General features: G+C 36.8%; 1 protein-coding gene across 2 annotated transcripts in view; it reads left to right on the forward strand.

The window, feature by feature from the left end:
• Positions 1 to 15,351, forward strand: part of magu (SPARC related modular calcium binding-like protein magu) — a 33,103-nt gene that overhangs the window by 14,604 nt on the left and 3,148 nt on the right. The window contains exons 4-11 of one of the 2 annotated variants that reach the window (XM_028179621.2): positions 7,466 to 7,519; positions 7,898 to 8,103; positions 8,474 to 8,600; positions 10,090 to 10,188; positions 12,020 to 12,132; positions 12,421 to 12,613; positions 13,295 to 13,388; positions 14,461 to 14,717. In XM_028179621.2, coding sequence (XP_028035422.1) covers positions 7,466 to 7,519; positions 7,898 to 8,103; positions 8,474 to 8,600; positions 10,090 to 10,188; positions 12,020 to 12,132; positions 12,421 to 12,613; positions 13,295 to 13,388; positions 14,461 to 14,717 — 1,143 coding nt within the window. The remainder of the gene's footprint in view (positions 1 to 7,465; positions 7,520 to 7,897; positions 8,104 to 8,473; positions 8,601 to 10,089; positions 10,189 to 12,019; positions 12,133 to 12,420; positions 12,614 to 13,294; positions 13,389 to 14,460; positions 14,718 to 15,351) is intronic. The other variant, XM_028179622.2, reaches the window with a different exon arrangement.

Raw genomic sequence — 15,351 nt, forward strand, 5'->3', positions numbered from 1 at the left:
ACAAACTTACAATTCCAATTAATTTTAGTCGAATTTCGACTACTGCGGGACCTCTAGTAAGAATAAATATACTAACACCTTATAAATATTAAGAATGACGTGACTAAGAGATTCGTTTGACAAAAGTCGTAAATAAACTAAATTCGAAATGCATCGTCGACGCATATAATTTCGCTTAGCATTCTCGTACAGTCCTGCCTTTGTCGCGCTTCGAATTCCTAATTAGTAATCCTATGAAAGCTGAACTTAAATTGGAATATGAAATAGCACCATAAAAGTTATAACTTCCCAGAAAGCCTCCAAGACAAGATCGACTCGAAGCTACTTGCAATAAACGTAAACTATCCGATATCCAATTTCTTCATCATTGTCGAAATTTAGTTGTGCATACCTTATAGGTATTTTTATACATTTATGTTCCTCGTGTGTACTTTGAAATTTCAAAAACCAAAAGAAATGAGTTTAATCCTTGAACTGTTAGGTCTGTTTCAAATCTTATCAAAATTACAACTGACATTATGTTCTGAATTTATTATATTATATAATTGAAAAGCTATGAATCTAGTGCAACGATTTAAATATCAATTGAAGATATTCCTGCCGAAAACAAATCATCGGATCTGATTCCAAAATGAAATAGCTGTTATTCTAATATGCAGAAGCTTAAAATCCGTTTTTACATGCTCACTGGAGCCCATAGACATTACAGTGTGCATGCCGCTACCCATTTCGAGACGTAAGGTCTAAATCTCGACTATAACGTTTTGTATCACGACTATCCCACCTGATCCCACCTTTCCCCCATATGACTGCTTCGCGGCGGAAATACGCGGGATTCTGGTACCTATCCGTGTGAGTTCACAACTCGCCCTACTATCAGTAAACGGACTTAATTATCAGAGAACGCCCAATCTGCGATGAATCAATCCCTTTAGTCACGTTTTTCGATACCCACTTGAAGGGTGGTGTTATGTTAGGATCTTGATCTGAGTTTTTATATAAAATAATCAGAGATATAATAAACGCTTTTGGATAACTGGAAAACATTAGAAACAATTATATTAGGAAACATTTGGTAGTTTAAAAAATGGATATTTGGATTTATGTACACAAATACAGTTTTACTACATCATCATGCAACGTTTTCCTTGTAGTATTGTAAATTGAATTTGACTAAATTCCAATCTCAATGACTGAGTGTCATTGTGACTGTGCAAAAGACAATGTTCTAAATATGGTCATTAACTTATGTAATTAAAATATACATGTACGTCATATAATTGAAATGTACGTCACGACCTATGTACAATTTGTTAATTGCTTCTTATTTTTCTTTAGCTTAGGAAAAATATTTAGTTACCCGAAGTGGAGATCTTTTTCAACTAAGAATACCTACCGATTAGCTTGAATTTGTTTAAATGCCAAGTTTCGAGGTAGCGTAGTAGTAAGTATCAGATTATTAGACATTGAGCAATGTAATTTTAAAGCAGGATTGGAAGTAAAACTTTTGAAATCGATTCGAACATAACGTTCCCGTGATTATTTTGTTGTGAAATAAGTGATACTATCTTCAGATACGAAACGTGGTAATTACATAAATGCGAAACAAAATCGCGCGTAATGATCGCTCGTAGCTCGATGTGTTTGTGTTTGACCGGTACCGTCTGTAACAGATAAGTGGCGTCTTGGATCGATGTTACCGTTTATTGTCATATGGTGACCTGGATGCACAGAGATAAATACCGCTTTGATTGCTTATTGACGATCTATAGATTAATTTATTGCTTTTATTGCTTTTACTCGATAAAGTTAAAGACAGGAAATCGAAAACATGTGTAAAAATGTTTCAATATAATCAGCATTTATTTCGTTCAACAGATTGAAGACATAATTGATTGGTCATTAATTACAGATGAATTTGTTATGAGTACTGACTGAAACAAAGATTTTTTTAATACAAACTCGGATCGATCCATAATATTCGTGGTGATTATTCTTAAAATGTATAATAGAAGATAATCCGAGCAGTCTGTAATTAGCTTACGTGTATTTCTGTTTAAATAAACGAAAAGATAAAATAAAAACACATAGGTACATATACCCGAAACTCCCAAACAGATGCGGCTTGTTGAACTCATAAATAAACTATCCATAGCAGTTATTTTAGTCTGTAACCATCTATTTTGAAAGCGACAAAGGTTCAAATGTTTCTTAGAAAAAGAGGATCGCGTCAGACAGCCCGTCGCCCTGGTTACAATGGGCCACACTTTTTTTCAAAGGCGAGAATCCGAGTCGGCCATGAGATTCAGAAAAAAAAAGTTCCAGACGTTGCGCTTCGAGAGAATCAATCGGTATACGCGCTCGCACCTTTGATGTTTTATATTTAGCTACGGTGCCTACCTGAGCAACAAAATTAATGAAGTCGTTAGGGAAGAGTTAAAAGAATCAACTGTTCATCGCTCATTTGTATGTTTACGTACAAAATACTTCAACGCGCGAATACCTATCAAGACAACGTTTTTAGCACGAGAACTCGGCAGCCTTCCTGATTATTTATATCCTCAAAATTGCACTCATCTAGTACTGAATGTTTATGCAAAACGCAGTCCGTTATTATAAATTGCTCGGTTTAAACTTATCATAATCTTCTTAGAACATCGCGATAAAGTAATTGATTAATAAATTCTAATATCTAAGTAACATCAGTCACGCAGTTTTTTTTAATGATTAGCCACTAAATTCATCCAAAATTGTACTAAACCGGAAACATTTTGTTTTTAAAATGGGTTAGCTCTAGAAAGGGCGCCGCTTTGTCTACAGACCGAGAACTCGATTCAACACCTTTATTTTATTTAGAAATCCAACGCCACCGGTTACAGAGAAGTAGTTCCATAGGGATGGGAAGGATAAGGCGAGATATTAATAACAGTAAAACTTTTATTTGTGATACGGTTTAACGTAATTGACATTTTAATACAAAACAATTTAGTACAAAACGCTTTCTTTTGTAAAATGTATTATGAAAGTATTTTTATTGGAGCTGTGAATGTTATGATACCCAATTGCGACCAGTCTTGGTTTCACTGCGTCCATTCATATGGCCTCGATTAAATATGTACAAAGAAGAAAATTAAATCTTAAGCCTTACTGATTATGAAAAACCGATCATAGTTTTGGTAAAACTAAATTAGTGTCTACGAAGGTATTGTATACAAACGGTGCTCTGTTTTATAACCTGTAAATGTAATTTGGACTTAAACTTGAAAATGATTTCTTCGATATTATTTTTAATTAGAATAAAATTATATTTTTTATTATTAAAAAAAAAACCTTTTAATACTTACCGGATAAAAAATTAAGTTACAATTTTTGTATCCTGGCGATGACTGTTCAATAAATCTATGTATTTATGTTTGGTTTAAATAATCATACTATTTGTTGAGTACATAGCTAAGTGGGGTCTATAAAATATTATTGCAACCGACTGACGAAGCCGCTTTCATAATTTCCGACAAATCGAAAATTGGAAACGAACAACCCATATGAATTACAAAATCTACTATTCGATATAAAATTTCCCATCAGTTTGAATTCACGCAGCTGAGTTAGAAAGTGTAAAAGTGAATAAAGTAATTGTGTAATAACCAACAGGGCATATAATCTATGTTTAATCCGCGGTAAGCGACCTATCGGTACCGGTTTTTGCGCTGCCTAATGATGTACATCACTCGGGTCCAAGACCGGTCGGTACCACCCCCCGCCTCCCGCTCCACCACACACTTATAAAAATAAATCACTACGCGCAACGGCTGCACACATTAATGCAACTGCTTATTAACGTATTATCTATGAAATCAGGCGTGTTGGTGTGAACGAAATGACGATCGTTATCATAAGGATGGTTATTTAAAGAAACGAAAACATTGAAGATAGCCTCAAAAGACCATTGGAGCTTATTTAGATGTTAATTAATAGTTATGTTCCTTTTCTGAATGTCTTTAATGGATTTTTATTTATTAATAAAAAATAATAGTGAAGTAGGTAAATATTATAATCAGATCAATTAAGACAACATTTAATATCGCGTTTTTATTGACATTGTATTCTTCCTCGCGTTTCGAATAGGTACCTACTTTACAGTTTTCGTAGTCACGGACGAATCAGTCATTCGTCATTGTGAAGATATGGGAAAATACATTATTTCACAACAATTGACTTACGTCTTGCGTATGTATTATTGTGATAAGAAATATAGTTTTTTTCCTTTCTATTAATTGAAACATTTATTAGTGCGGCTTGCGTTAGTTTATACGAATACCATATTTAAACATCAAACTCATTGAAAATGTTCTTCATTAGGGATAATTAAAGTGATCCTATCTAATCTAAACATTGTGACCGGCTTTTATTGTTTCTATGTTCTATTGAGACATTAGCTTTCTCCGTGTAAAAATTAGCCATCTTAACGATATGTCTTCGGCACTCCAAATGTGGTTCTCACTTACATCTTTTCAAGAATCGTATCTTAAAACATTTGGGCCGATATTTAAATATAACTAGTCAGGTCATAAGTATTGTCACACAGTAAAAACTTTTCTTTTAGAATGCTGGCCACAAAAAAGTTTATTGAATTCGAATTTCGAATTGTTCATGAAAATAAAAATGTATACTTTTAGAATTTTACTCATTTTTAAATATGGAGTGGACGCTTAAAGAAGACCGTGTTGCAGTTATTGCGTTGCATCGTTGCGGTTACGCGCCAATTCAAATGTTTAAGATACTGAAAAATTTGAATATAACCAAAAGATTCGTTTATCGTACCATCAAACGATACAATGAAGACTCTAGTGTAGATGACAGGTCAAGAAGTGGTCGCCCTCGGTCTGTTAGGACTCCAGCAGTGATAACAGCTGTGAAGGCGCGAATTCAAAAAAATCCCAAACGTAAGCAGAAACTGTTGGCCCTTCAGATGGGGTTAAGCAGAACCACGGTAAAAAGGGTGTTAAATGAAGACTTAGGGCTTCGGGCATAACGAAGAAAAACAGGACATCGTTTGAATGCTCGTCTGATGGACCTGAGACTGAAGAGATGCCGCGCTTTGTTGAAGCGGTACGCGGGAAAAAAAATATCGGGAAATTCTTTTTTCGGATGAAAAAATTTTTACCGTAGAAGAGAGCTACAACAAACAAAATGATAAGGTGTACGCACACAGTAGTGAAGAAGCGAGCAACCGTATTCCGCATGTCCAACGAGGTCATTTTCCATCCTCGCTCATGGTATGGTTGGGAGTTTCTTATTGGGGCTTAACAGAGGTACATTTTTGTGAGAAAGGTGTAAAAACGAATGCAGTTGTCTATCAAAATACAGTCCTGACGAACCTTGTGGAACCTGTTTCTCATACCATGTTCAATAACAGGCACTGGGTATTCCAACAAGATTCGGCGCCAGCTCATAGAGCGAAGAGCACACAAGACTGGCTGGCGGCGCGTGAAATCGACTTCATCCGGCACGAAGACTGACCCTCCTCCAGTCCAGATTTGAATCCGTTAGATTACAAGATATGGCAACACTTGGAGGAAAAGGCGTGCTCAAAGCCTCATCCCAATTTGGAGTCACTCAAGACATCCTTGATTAAGGCAGCCGCCGATATTGACATGGACCGCGTTCGTGCTGCGATAGACGACTGGCCGCGCAGATTGAAGGCCTGTATTCAAAATCACGGAGGTCATTTTGAATAAACTTTAGTGTCATAAGAATCTATGTTTTGTTAAGTTAATTTTGGTATATGAATGGTTACATAATGAATAAACTTGTTTCAATTATTTTACATTAAACATGTGACAGAATTTATGACCTGACTAGGTATATATACCAACCTGAAGTTGGATAATATCCAGCTTGTACCCCCGATGAGAAGTTTCCACATAAGGATAAACTTTTATGGTTATATTTATAAAAATATTAGATATTCAATGTTATAAAAAAATAAAAAAATTGTTCATTATACCGTATTCTTTTCCTTTCTCTTTCCTTCTCTTTTGCTTTCGGGCAACAGTGCTTCGGTTTTTTTCTTTCACTGCTGTGATCGCCTTTTTAGTACGAATATTTGAATGGTCTGATTTTTATCTTGATCTGTCACTAATAGGAAACGTTTAAATGTATGTGTACCTGTATTCAATAGCCCGGTACTACACAAACATTCGTCTAATACCAAGCGGCTTTCAATGTTTTAATTCAGTTCCATGCTTACCTACTTTGTGTAACGCTTCGCCGTAATTAGGCTCGCTTTAACATTCCACTTCACTTAAATACCATAAGAATATTTAAAAAAGATAGACGTGAATAAGAAAAAATTTTTTTTTTAAATCAGAATGACTGTTTCGAAGTCTATTGCATACTATATTTGAATATTGTTTTATTGTTTTTATTTCGTTATTTATTTATGGCCAGTGTTTATTAATAAATAGTATTTATTTTATTGTAACAGTATTTATAACACTGGCCGTTAGAACGTATTGTGAGCTCACAGAATTAGACCGATAATCCTGTCATGTGAACTCGTCTACCTAGTTGGAGTAAAATTGAAACTTCAAACAGATACATTTGTCGATTTGGCGCGCTCAGAGAAGATAACGTTATATAACCAGAAAACATTATATTGGTATTTTTAATCTCAGCCTATAGCTGTCCACTGCTGACCATGGGCCTGTCCAGCCGATCTCTAGTGCGGCCGCTCTGTTGTCACTTGCATCATTTATAATTTAAATTAAGAATACAATATGTACTCTATAACAGTAGGTAGTTTGTTTTATCACAATGAATTCCTTTTTTAGCCAATTTAACTTATGTGTATATCGCCGCTTAATGTACTGTCGATAAGAACTATCGATATAACAATACTTGCTTAAATAGTCTATCTAAGAACCGAACAAAAGTTGTATTCAAGGAACTACATGCGTTTTTTTTTTAATATCTAGAAAAAAATTGCGAAAATGTTCAATTTGGTTCGTGTGCTTTATTTAGCTTTTTTATTAGCAAAATTGACAAATTAATAGTCACGAAAACCTTCTTACAACCTAAGAGACTTAAATTAACGAACTTAAACTTTTTTAATTACTATTTTTTACTGGTGGCAGGACGTCTTGTGAATCCCCACGGGTAGGTACCACCACTCTGCCTATTTCTGCCGTGAAGCAGGAATGCGTTTCGATTTGAAGGGTTGGGCAGCCGTTGTAACTATGCTGAGACCTTTCAACTTATATCTCAAGGCGGGTGGCGGTATCTACGTTGTAGATGTCTATGGACTCCGGTAACTACTGAACCCGAGGTTCGTGTGCCAGGGCCGTGAGCTCGTCCACCCACATAAGAAAAAAAAACTCAATAAATCATATAAACCCATTTTAACAGTAAATAATCGATTATTAGTAGAAAGTTAACCTTAAAACACTAATTTATTTTCTTTCAGGTAAATCACACGCAAGGCGGCGTTCTTCGATTCGCGGTCAACGTAACAAAAAGAGTAAGTAAAAATTACGCTTACATCTCAAAGAAGGTAACGGAGCGCATATTGTGAGCTACGGTAAGCACTAATACTCGGTTACAACAGAAAATCTGTCGTTAGCTGTCTACCCACCGGCAGCTGTGAAAGTATCTAAAAATATATGATACTATATCACGTCATAAATAATGATAAGAACCTATGAAAATACAAGCGAATTAATGAAATTTGATACATTTTTCTTTTGATATTTGAAAATCTAAACTTTAATGTCGATTCGTAGAATGAGAAACTGAAGAATTAAAATTAAAAAAAAAAAAAACGCTAAAAGATGCTATGACATTTATAAATAATGATAGCTCAATTTAGGTAATCATTTAATGAATAGCCAATTTGTAGGTTGCACCCGGACTGATCGTGCTTTGTTCAACGGGAACTTGATTAAAATATTTAATGGAGAATACGAGAGGATGCGGTCCGAAGCCAGCGGTCTCGCAACTGAATCAAAGATCGTAGCTGAGTGGAAGTTCAGAGAACTGGACCGAGATAAAAGCGACTCACTCCAAAAGTCCGAATATAGGGGACTGAGGAAACTTATTAAGAAGGTAAAATATTTGATTAGTTTATCTATACGCGCAACTATTTAGTGATTCAAGTCACCACGCGACCCACTGAGAAGATCCAGCGAGAAACTCAGTGGGCTTGGATCATGTTCATCGCATACCTACTTGTATTAAGGCTTATTGCATGTACGCACGTACCACCATCTCACCTATTTCTAAAAACTTTCCATCTGGCTCTGGAATGAAATCCTCTCCACAATATTCGCGAAGGGCCATAACATGCCCTTTTTGAAACGAAGCTTGAAAGCAGTCCTCGGCGGTAGCTTCTTGGCTCGGTACAAATGAGGATAATAATAACAAAAACAAAAAAAAACTTTTTTTTTTGGTGTTGATGATCTAATGATGCCTTCAGGTCGTCAAACCGAAGCGATGCGCCAGAGCTTGGGCTCGTGGCTGCGACGGGAATGGCGACGGCGAGATAGCCCGGGCCGAGTGGACAGCCTGTTTACTAGCAAACCCCGAGCCCCCTACACCGGATTGTGAGTAATTTTATTTGAGATCCCGATAAGTTTAACTTTACCGTTGCTATGACATACATATATTATATTGTTTTTTTTTTATGAATGATGGATTATAGGCCCAGAGGCCTTTCCAGTTTCACCAGGACAGGTGGGCGAGCACGGGCTCAGCCAGGAGGCAACACACATATTGTATATTTATTAGTCAAACACATAAAAATGACCTAACGGATTTGAATGGAATTTTATAGTTTTTTTTTATCTTTTGAAATATGATAACCCGGGAAACGCCGGGTATATCTAATATATTAAATACGAGACTGTTTTCTCTATACTAATAGATTTATGAATCGACTTATACGTAGGTACATTATTGATATAGGCAACATTTTTGCATTTCGGTTTGTAGAACGGGACAGCCTTTTAACAATACAAATGAGGCCTCAGGTCTCAAATTATGAGTGAGTCTATAGGCTTCGGTAACCACTTAATACTAAACGAACCGTTAGCTAGGTCACACATCTGTGCGGTAAATAAAAAAAATCGCCCGTCGCGTTCTTTCGAGCATGACGTGTGCAGACGTCATTTGATTTTTTTTTAAGTTGCGTTATCTACTAAATATTGCATTAACGTGCCAATAAAATTAGTACGCTGTGTGATTTTTGCAGTTTTAGATTAACTAAGATATCTGTTGCTGGTAAATAAAAAATATCGCCTGCCACGTTCTTAATAATAGGCCACGAATAAAAGGCACGTGTCATTTGATTTTTTTTTAATGTTCGTGCTTTGTGCTAACTATTGCATTAGCGTGCCAAAAAAATAACTGTGTGATTTTTTCAGTCTTAGATTAACTAAGATATCTGCGGCACTAGGACGTAAATAAAATTCATCGTATTACAAAAATCCCACGAAGATGCTATTTATATATAAGATGCTATTTATAATAAGCGTTTAGCTTATTATTTATTCAGAAATATATATTCCAGAAAAATATAGTTCTAAATGATTGAACTTATCTTTAAGTCATTGTTTTATTCGCACTGCTCAATGAAAGGGCGTCCTAACAGCCATTTGGAACAGTTTAAATTGGAAATAATAATGACCAATTATTTGCAGTGCTTCAGGCTACGGCCGAACCCGCATTAAGTTATTATCATTAAACCAAAACAGAATACGGCTTGTGATAGAAAAAACATCTCGAACGTGTTCCAACTCAGTAAACGAGTTTCACTTTCTTCCACAAATTGACTTTGATGTCTCTATTAATTTTTTATTTATATTAACTAACTACCTTCTGAAATAATTTCTGTTTATACGATTTAATTAATCGCGATTTTTGCACATCATTTTAAAGTGTAAAGTGAAATTATTAACTCGTTTACATTAAATCCCTTTGCTGAGACGATTTTTTTTTTTTGAAAATCAAATATTTTTCCAAATATAAAATGAATCGCACACGATTCATTGCATTAAATGCTAACGTGTGTGCAAACATTATAATAATATATAGTTTCTCTCCGTTTCTTCATGTCATTGAACGCAGACGAGGACAGCGGTCCGGAAGTCGAGCCTGATTACGAAGAGGAGCCGCCACCGGACCCGAGTTCAGGTACCATCTGATAACGCTAATAAGCCGGATTATACGCCCATTGTGTCTGTATGCACACCCGCTGACCCGAATACGACTGGGAGATTTAATTTGTATGCTTCATTAGGAACGACGGCCAAAACAGCTTTCATTGATCATCTCTTTTTTTTTTAATTGCCTTTTGTTAGACAGACGAGCATACGGCCCACCTGATGGTAAGTGGTCACCGTCACTCATGGACATCAGCAATGCCAGGGGCAGAGCCAAGCCGCTGCCTACTATTAAGCTCTCTTAAGTGTTACGTTCTTTTTTTTTATCCTTCCTATGCTGATAGCCTTGAGAGGCTATTTCAGTTTCACTTTAGCGTGTAGATGAGCTCTTTGGGGCTCGAACCGGAAGTGTTGCTAACACTGGCCCTAGCAAGAGCAGTGCTTCGCAAAATCTACCGCCGGATCGGAAACGCAATCCACTGAGAAGATCCGGCGAGAAACTCAGTGGGAAATTCTCTTTAACATGCTTTTGATATTGTTTAATATTTTGAATTGCAGTAATAAAAATAATAGTTTTAGGAGTTGCGGCATTTCCTGAGCGCTATAACGAGATTAAAAAGATGGCCTCAGGAGTTGGCAGAAAATTCTCCTTGTTATTGCTGAATATTTGACGTAAATTTGCTCGATGTTCACACTGTGTGCTATAGACCGATTATCGAACCTCACAGAAATCACAACGTGAACGCCGTCACTCACCATGAGACATGAGTTCGAAATGTTATAATTTTATTAGCAATGCAAGGAGTTTCTTCCTTTTCCTTTATATCATGACGCCCAGTCGCTTCTATCTTTAGCAAATTAATCAAAACGAACTATTTTATGGAAACTAAACACTTATTGTAGAATTATTAAATAGAAACGTCATCAGATCGAATAAACAATAAAAACAAACGCTCCAATACACAAACACCATCCACCAAAGGGGCGGTACCCATTTCTTCAATCTTTGAAAATGAAAAATATTAAAACTATAATTTATAAATAGTTCTAACGTATTATAAATACAGCCATCATTTTTAGGATGAGATTTTCTTAAATAAATTAATCCAAACGTCACAGAATATAATAGGTCGTAACCAAAGAAAAACTTTAGTGAAAATTAGATCCAATCGCTTCTGAATTCTACAATAGTTTCGAATTATATAATATAATATATAAGTATCTTGAAAACTTCAAATGCTTTCAAATTACTCCTAAAAGTCACCTACCTCCCACTAAATATATAATATAATTTTACAATAAATATTGGTATAAGTTTTATTATAATGCCACTTTAACACATTTTATTAAAATGTCACTTTAATAAAACCTAGTAATAAAAATAAAAATAGAATATAAACTGTTTTCATGTATGATGATATATTTGTAATCTTGATTTAGCAGTGCCGATAATGTGTTCCGCAAATAACGATTATTATGATGATGATATTAAATTAAATTCATTTATACACGAGTGCGTGTTTTTAAGATTAGAACTTAGCCAAGTCACTGACGCAACGCACAGCTTTTTTTTATATTAGATGGGTGGACGAGCTCACAGCCCACCTGGTGTTAAGTGGTCACTGGAGCCCATAGACATCTGCAACGTAAATATGCCACCCACCTTGAGATATAAGTTGTAAGGTCTCAAGTATAGTTACAACGGCTGCCCCACCCTTCAAGCCGAAACTCATTACTGCTTCACGGCAGAAATAGGCGGGGCGGTGGTACCTACCCGTGCGGATTCACAAGAGGTCCTACCACCAGTAAAATAGTAAAATAGCTTATCTCTTCTACACTTTATATGAATGTTCTTCTTGTAGTGTTACCAGGTATGCGGAACTCATTCGCCCCGGACGGCTCTGACTCGGACTCGAGGAGAGAGGACGAAGCCAACGACTGCTCTACAGACCGTCAAGCTGTTCTGGACGAACAGGTGGAAATGCTTGTTTTGACTAGTTTCCTACATTTTCATCACTTTTCATGTGACGGCTTAGCCTGCGGCGTGTATTGCAATTGAATTCCTAATCACTTTTTCGTAGCGTGCATTTTTGGCTACACATTGACTGGCGGAATGCTTTGCAACGCGAAATGAGCGGTTCTAATTGTTTTCTAAAAGATCGTGTTATCAGTACGTTGCGAGTGTGCACTTATGCTAAACGCGAATTGGACGTTCCCACTCCACTAGTGATCATCGAAATTGAATTCTTACTTTGTTCATTAGAAAGCAGGTGGTGCCGCGCTGTATGTACCCGAATGCACTGGCGATGGACGTTATGCTCGCGCCCAGTGCTACAGGTCAACTGGATACTGTTGGTGCGTCCACCAAGACACGGGGAAACCTATACCTGGTTCTTCTGTAAAGGATAGACGACCCGATTGTGATGCCGCACCACAGCACGCAAGCCCTATGAGAGGTGAGTTGGAGAGTGAGTTACGGCTGCATGGTGGCTTAGAGTGGCAGCCTATCTCTTCCCGTGGGTGCCGTGAAAGCTACTAAGGATTCGTAGAATAGGCAGCTGTATAGTCTGAATTATACCAATTACCAGTATGCTGCGTTAGTCAACCGGCATTTACTGATGATAAAGCGTACCTACTGTGACCCCATAAAGCATGGTACGAACATATTTCCTATTTCTATGATTATTGCCATAATGAATATTAATATTTAACAGGTTTTCCTTACGATTTTAAGTCTTAATGAGTACCTGACATTTCAGCTCTGTTGCAAGCGCCATGATTACGGGTTGACACTCACACTATCCAATATTATTTAAAACATTAACTATTTTTTGAAACGAATCGCAAATCCATTTTCATTGGTTAGTGGTAACACGATAAAAACCTCTGAAGTTTCAACGGCGCCTTATTGCCCAAATAATAGTACGGACAAGATCTCTTAGATGAGACAGAGAGCGACAATCTCATAATTGTTTACTCGAGGAACCAGAGAAATCCTGCGCTAAAGTTTTGCTTCTAAATTACTCATATAATCCGATTTATGTTCAGACGTTTGGCGTGGGCGCTGATGAACTAATCTGTCGGTGTGGGTGTTCATTAATGTTCGGTGCATTTATAATACTATCATCGGTTTCCAGGATGCCCTGAGCCTACGAAGGCGGCTTTCCTGAAGGAGCTGAGAAGTTTCTTTGCGTCCAGAATGACTGCCTCGGGAAACGGAACAGCACCCGGGTACGTTTCTTCTTAATAATTATAATTGCTCAAAATTAAAACGAATTGTAAGTAAATTAATTTCATCACGTCGCAAAATCTAAATTTAACATGTATTGTTTATCTGATCATTGTCTATTCGATAGTCGGAATATAGGTTTCCTTGCGTTTTCATTCAAACTACATATTCTCGTTTTAATAAGGGCCTTTTTTTTAATGAGGAAATCGCCGGGCTTCTGCCATCCGCTGGGGATGGAGGGCGGGGCATGTCAGAGTCGAACTGACTGAAACCTCCTGTCGCTCAACAACCAACGTCAAAACCTCGCATGAGACAGAACTCATGAAAAGGCAAAGGGGGGAAAGTGAAGCGTTTAGTTCGGAGCACATCTCTCCCATCACCCTCCCCCTTAATAAGGTCCTAAACACAAAAAAATCGGATTACGGTCAGCTGTAACAAATTACAACAGATTGGCTGCCTATCTAGTGTAGTAAAAAAGTATATTCTGAAATGTATCTTGAATTAAACGACAATTTAAGTTTGAACTTATATATAATCATAATTTAAAGGTCACAAAACACCATACTCTTTAGTAAGAGTCTGCACTGATAATTCTGTTGTTATTAATACTTCTCTTTGGATCGAATCATTCGTAACGCTTCGTGCTATAATGTCGATGCAATGCAGAACACAGTCGAACATTCCCGACTCTGTCATGGGACTTGATATGACTTTTCCAATAACGTCTCGACATTTCGATTTCGCTCATTTAGTCTCTATTACTCGTAGATGTGGTTCTGCGGTGTTACCGCTATTCGGCTAGAGTTAGCTTTCTTAGAATTTCACATTAAAGCATAGTTTATGTTAGTAACACGATTTTTTTTATTAAAAATTAAAAACGAGGTTTTTTTGTTATCTATTAAAAAAACATCGAAATGATCTGTCTTTTTTATTAGTAACGAAACAAACGTAAACATGTAACAAAAACGAGTTTAAAACTTACGGTGGTACTGATTATGGTCGAATTTCAATCGGTCAACGTATACTGGGTATTTATAAATCTGCTAAACTAATAATTTAGATATTAAATTACAGAGACATGGTGAAATGGGGTGCTTCAAGGGAAGAGCAGGCCGCAACGTGGACTTACGTGATGCTTGACAAAGATAAAGATAAAGCTTTAGAACGACGAGAGTGGAAAGCGTTTCACCAGCTGATAAACAGCGTGGACTCTCTGAGGAAGTGCGGTAGGAAGCTGCCTCGCTATTGCGATGTCAATCACGACAGCAAAATCAGCATCACAGAATGGATGGCGTGTTTGGAAGTCACCCAGGTCTCGCAAGGGCAGACAAGTGAGTTCAATCCTCGTTTGCTTCAGACATGGATCATTTCTACTAGTTTTTCAAATGAGTCAAATCCCCTTAAAGTTTTGGATATTGTCGATGAGCAAAGAAGAAATAAAGAAAATTTACTGGTATTTTAAGGTCTTCACGGTACCACACCGTCCTATGTTTTATTACTTTTACTTATTATAGCTTTAGATACGTAGATGAGCACAAAGTACGTCACCGAAACCCATGTAGATCACAGTATGGACGCCTCCACCAACACCTGGTCGAAATCTCTCTCTCGAGTGCTCCAACCTTCAAATAGAACGTATATTCACTAAGTGGAACACGATCTAGTCTAAAACTCTGTCAATGTCAAACAATGCCCTACTACTACATACATTAACTATTTATTTGATTTCCGGAAGGTAAGGTTAGATCATACACGAAAAAACAATCAAGTAGTTACAAGTGTGTCCATCATTATTTTGTGTCAATACGCATGATTTCAATCACTAAATGAAATTTTGTATTTTTCATACCTCTTATTCCTAAAAAATGATAACGCATAATGTGACTAATATTTATTAGTGTATAATTTACGGATACAGTTGTTGCAAAGTACGACTGCGCGCCGTCCTTAGTTGTGTGAGTGACC

Source organism: Bombyx mandarina, chromosome 01 (genome assembly GCF_030267445.1).
Source record: "Bombyx mandarina strain Sakado chromosome 01, ASM3026744v2".
Classification (NCBI taxonomy): Eukaryota; Metazoa; Arthropoda; class Insecta; order Lepidoptera; family Bombycidae; genus Bombyx; species Bombyx mandarina.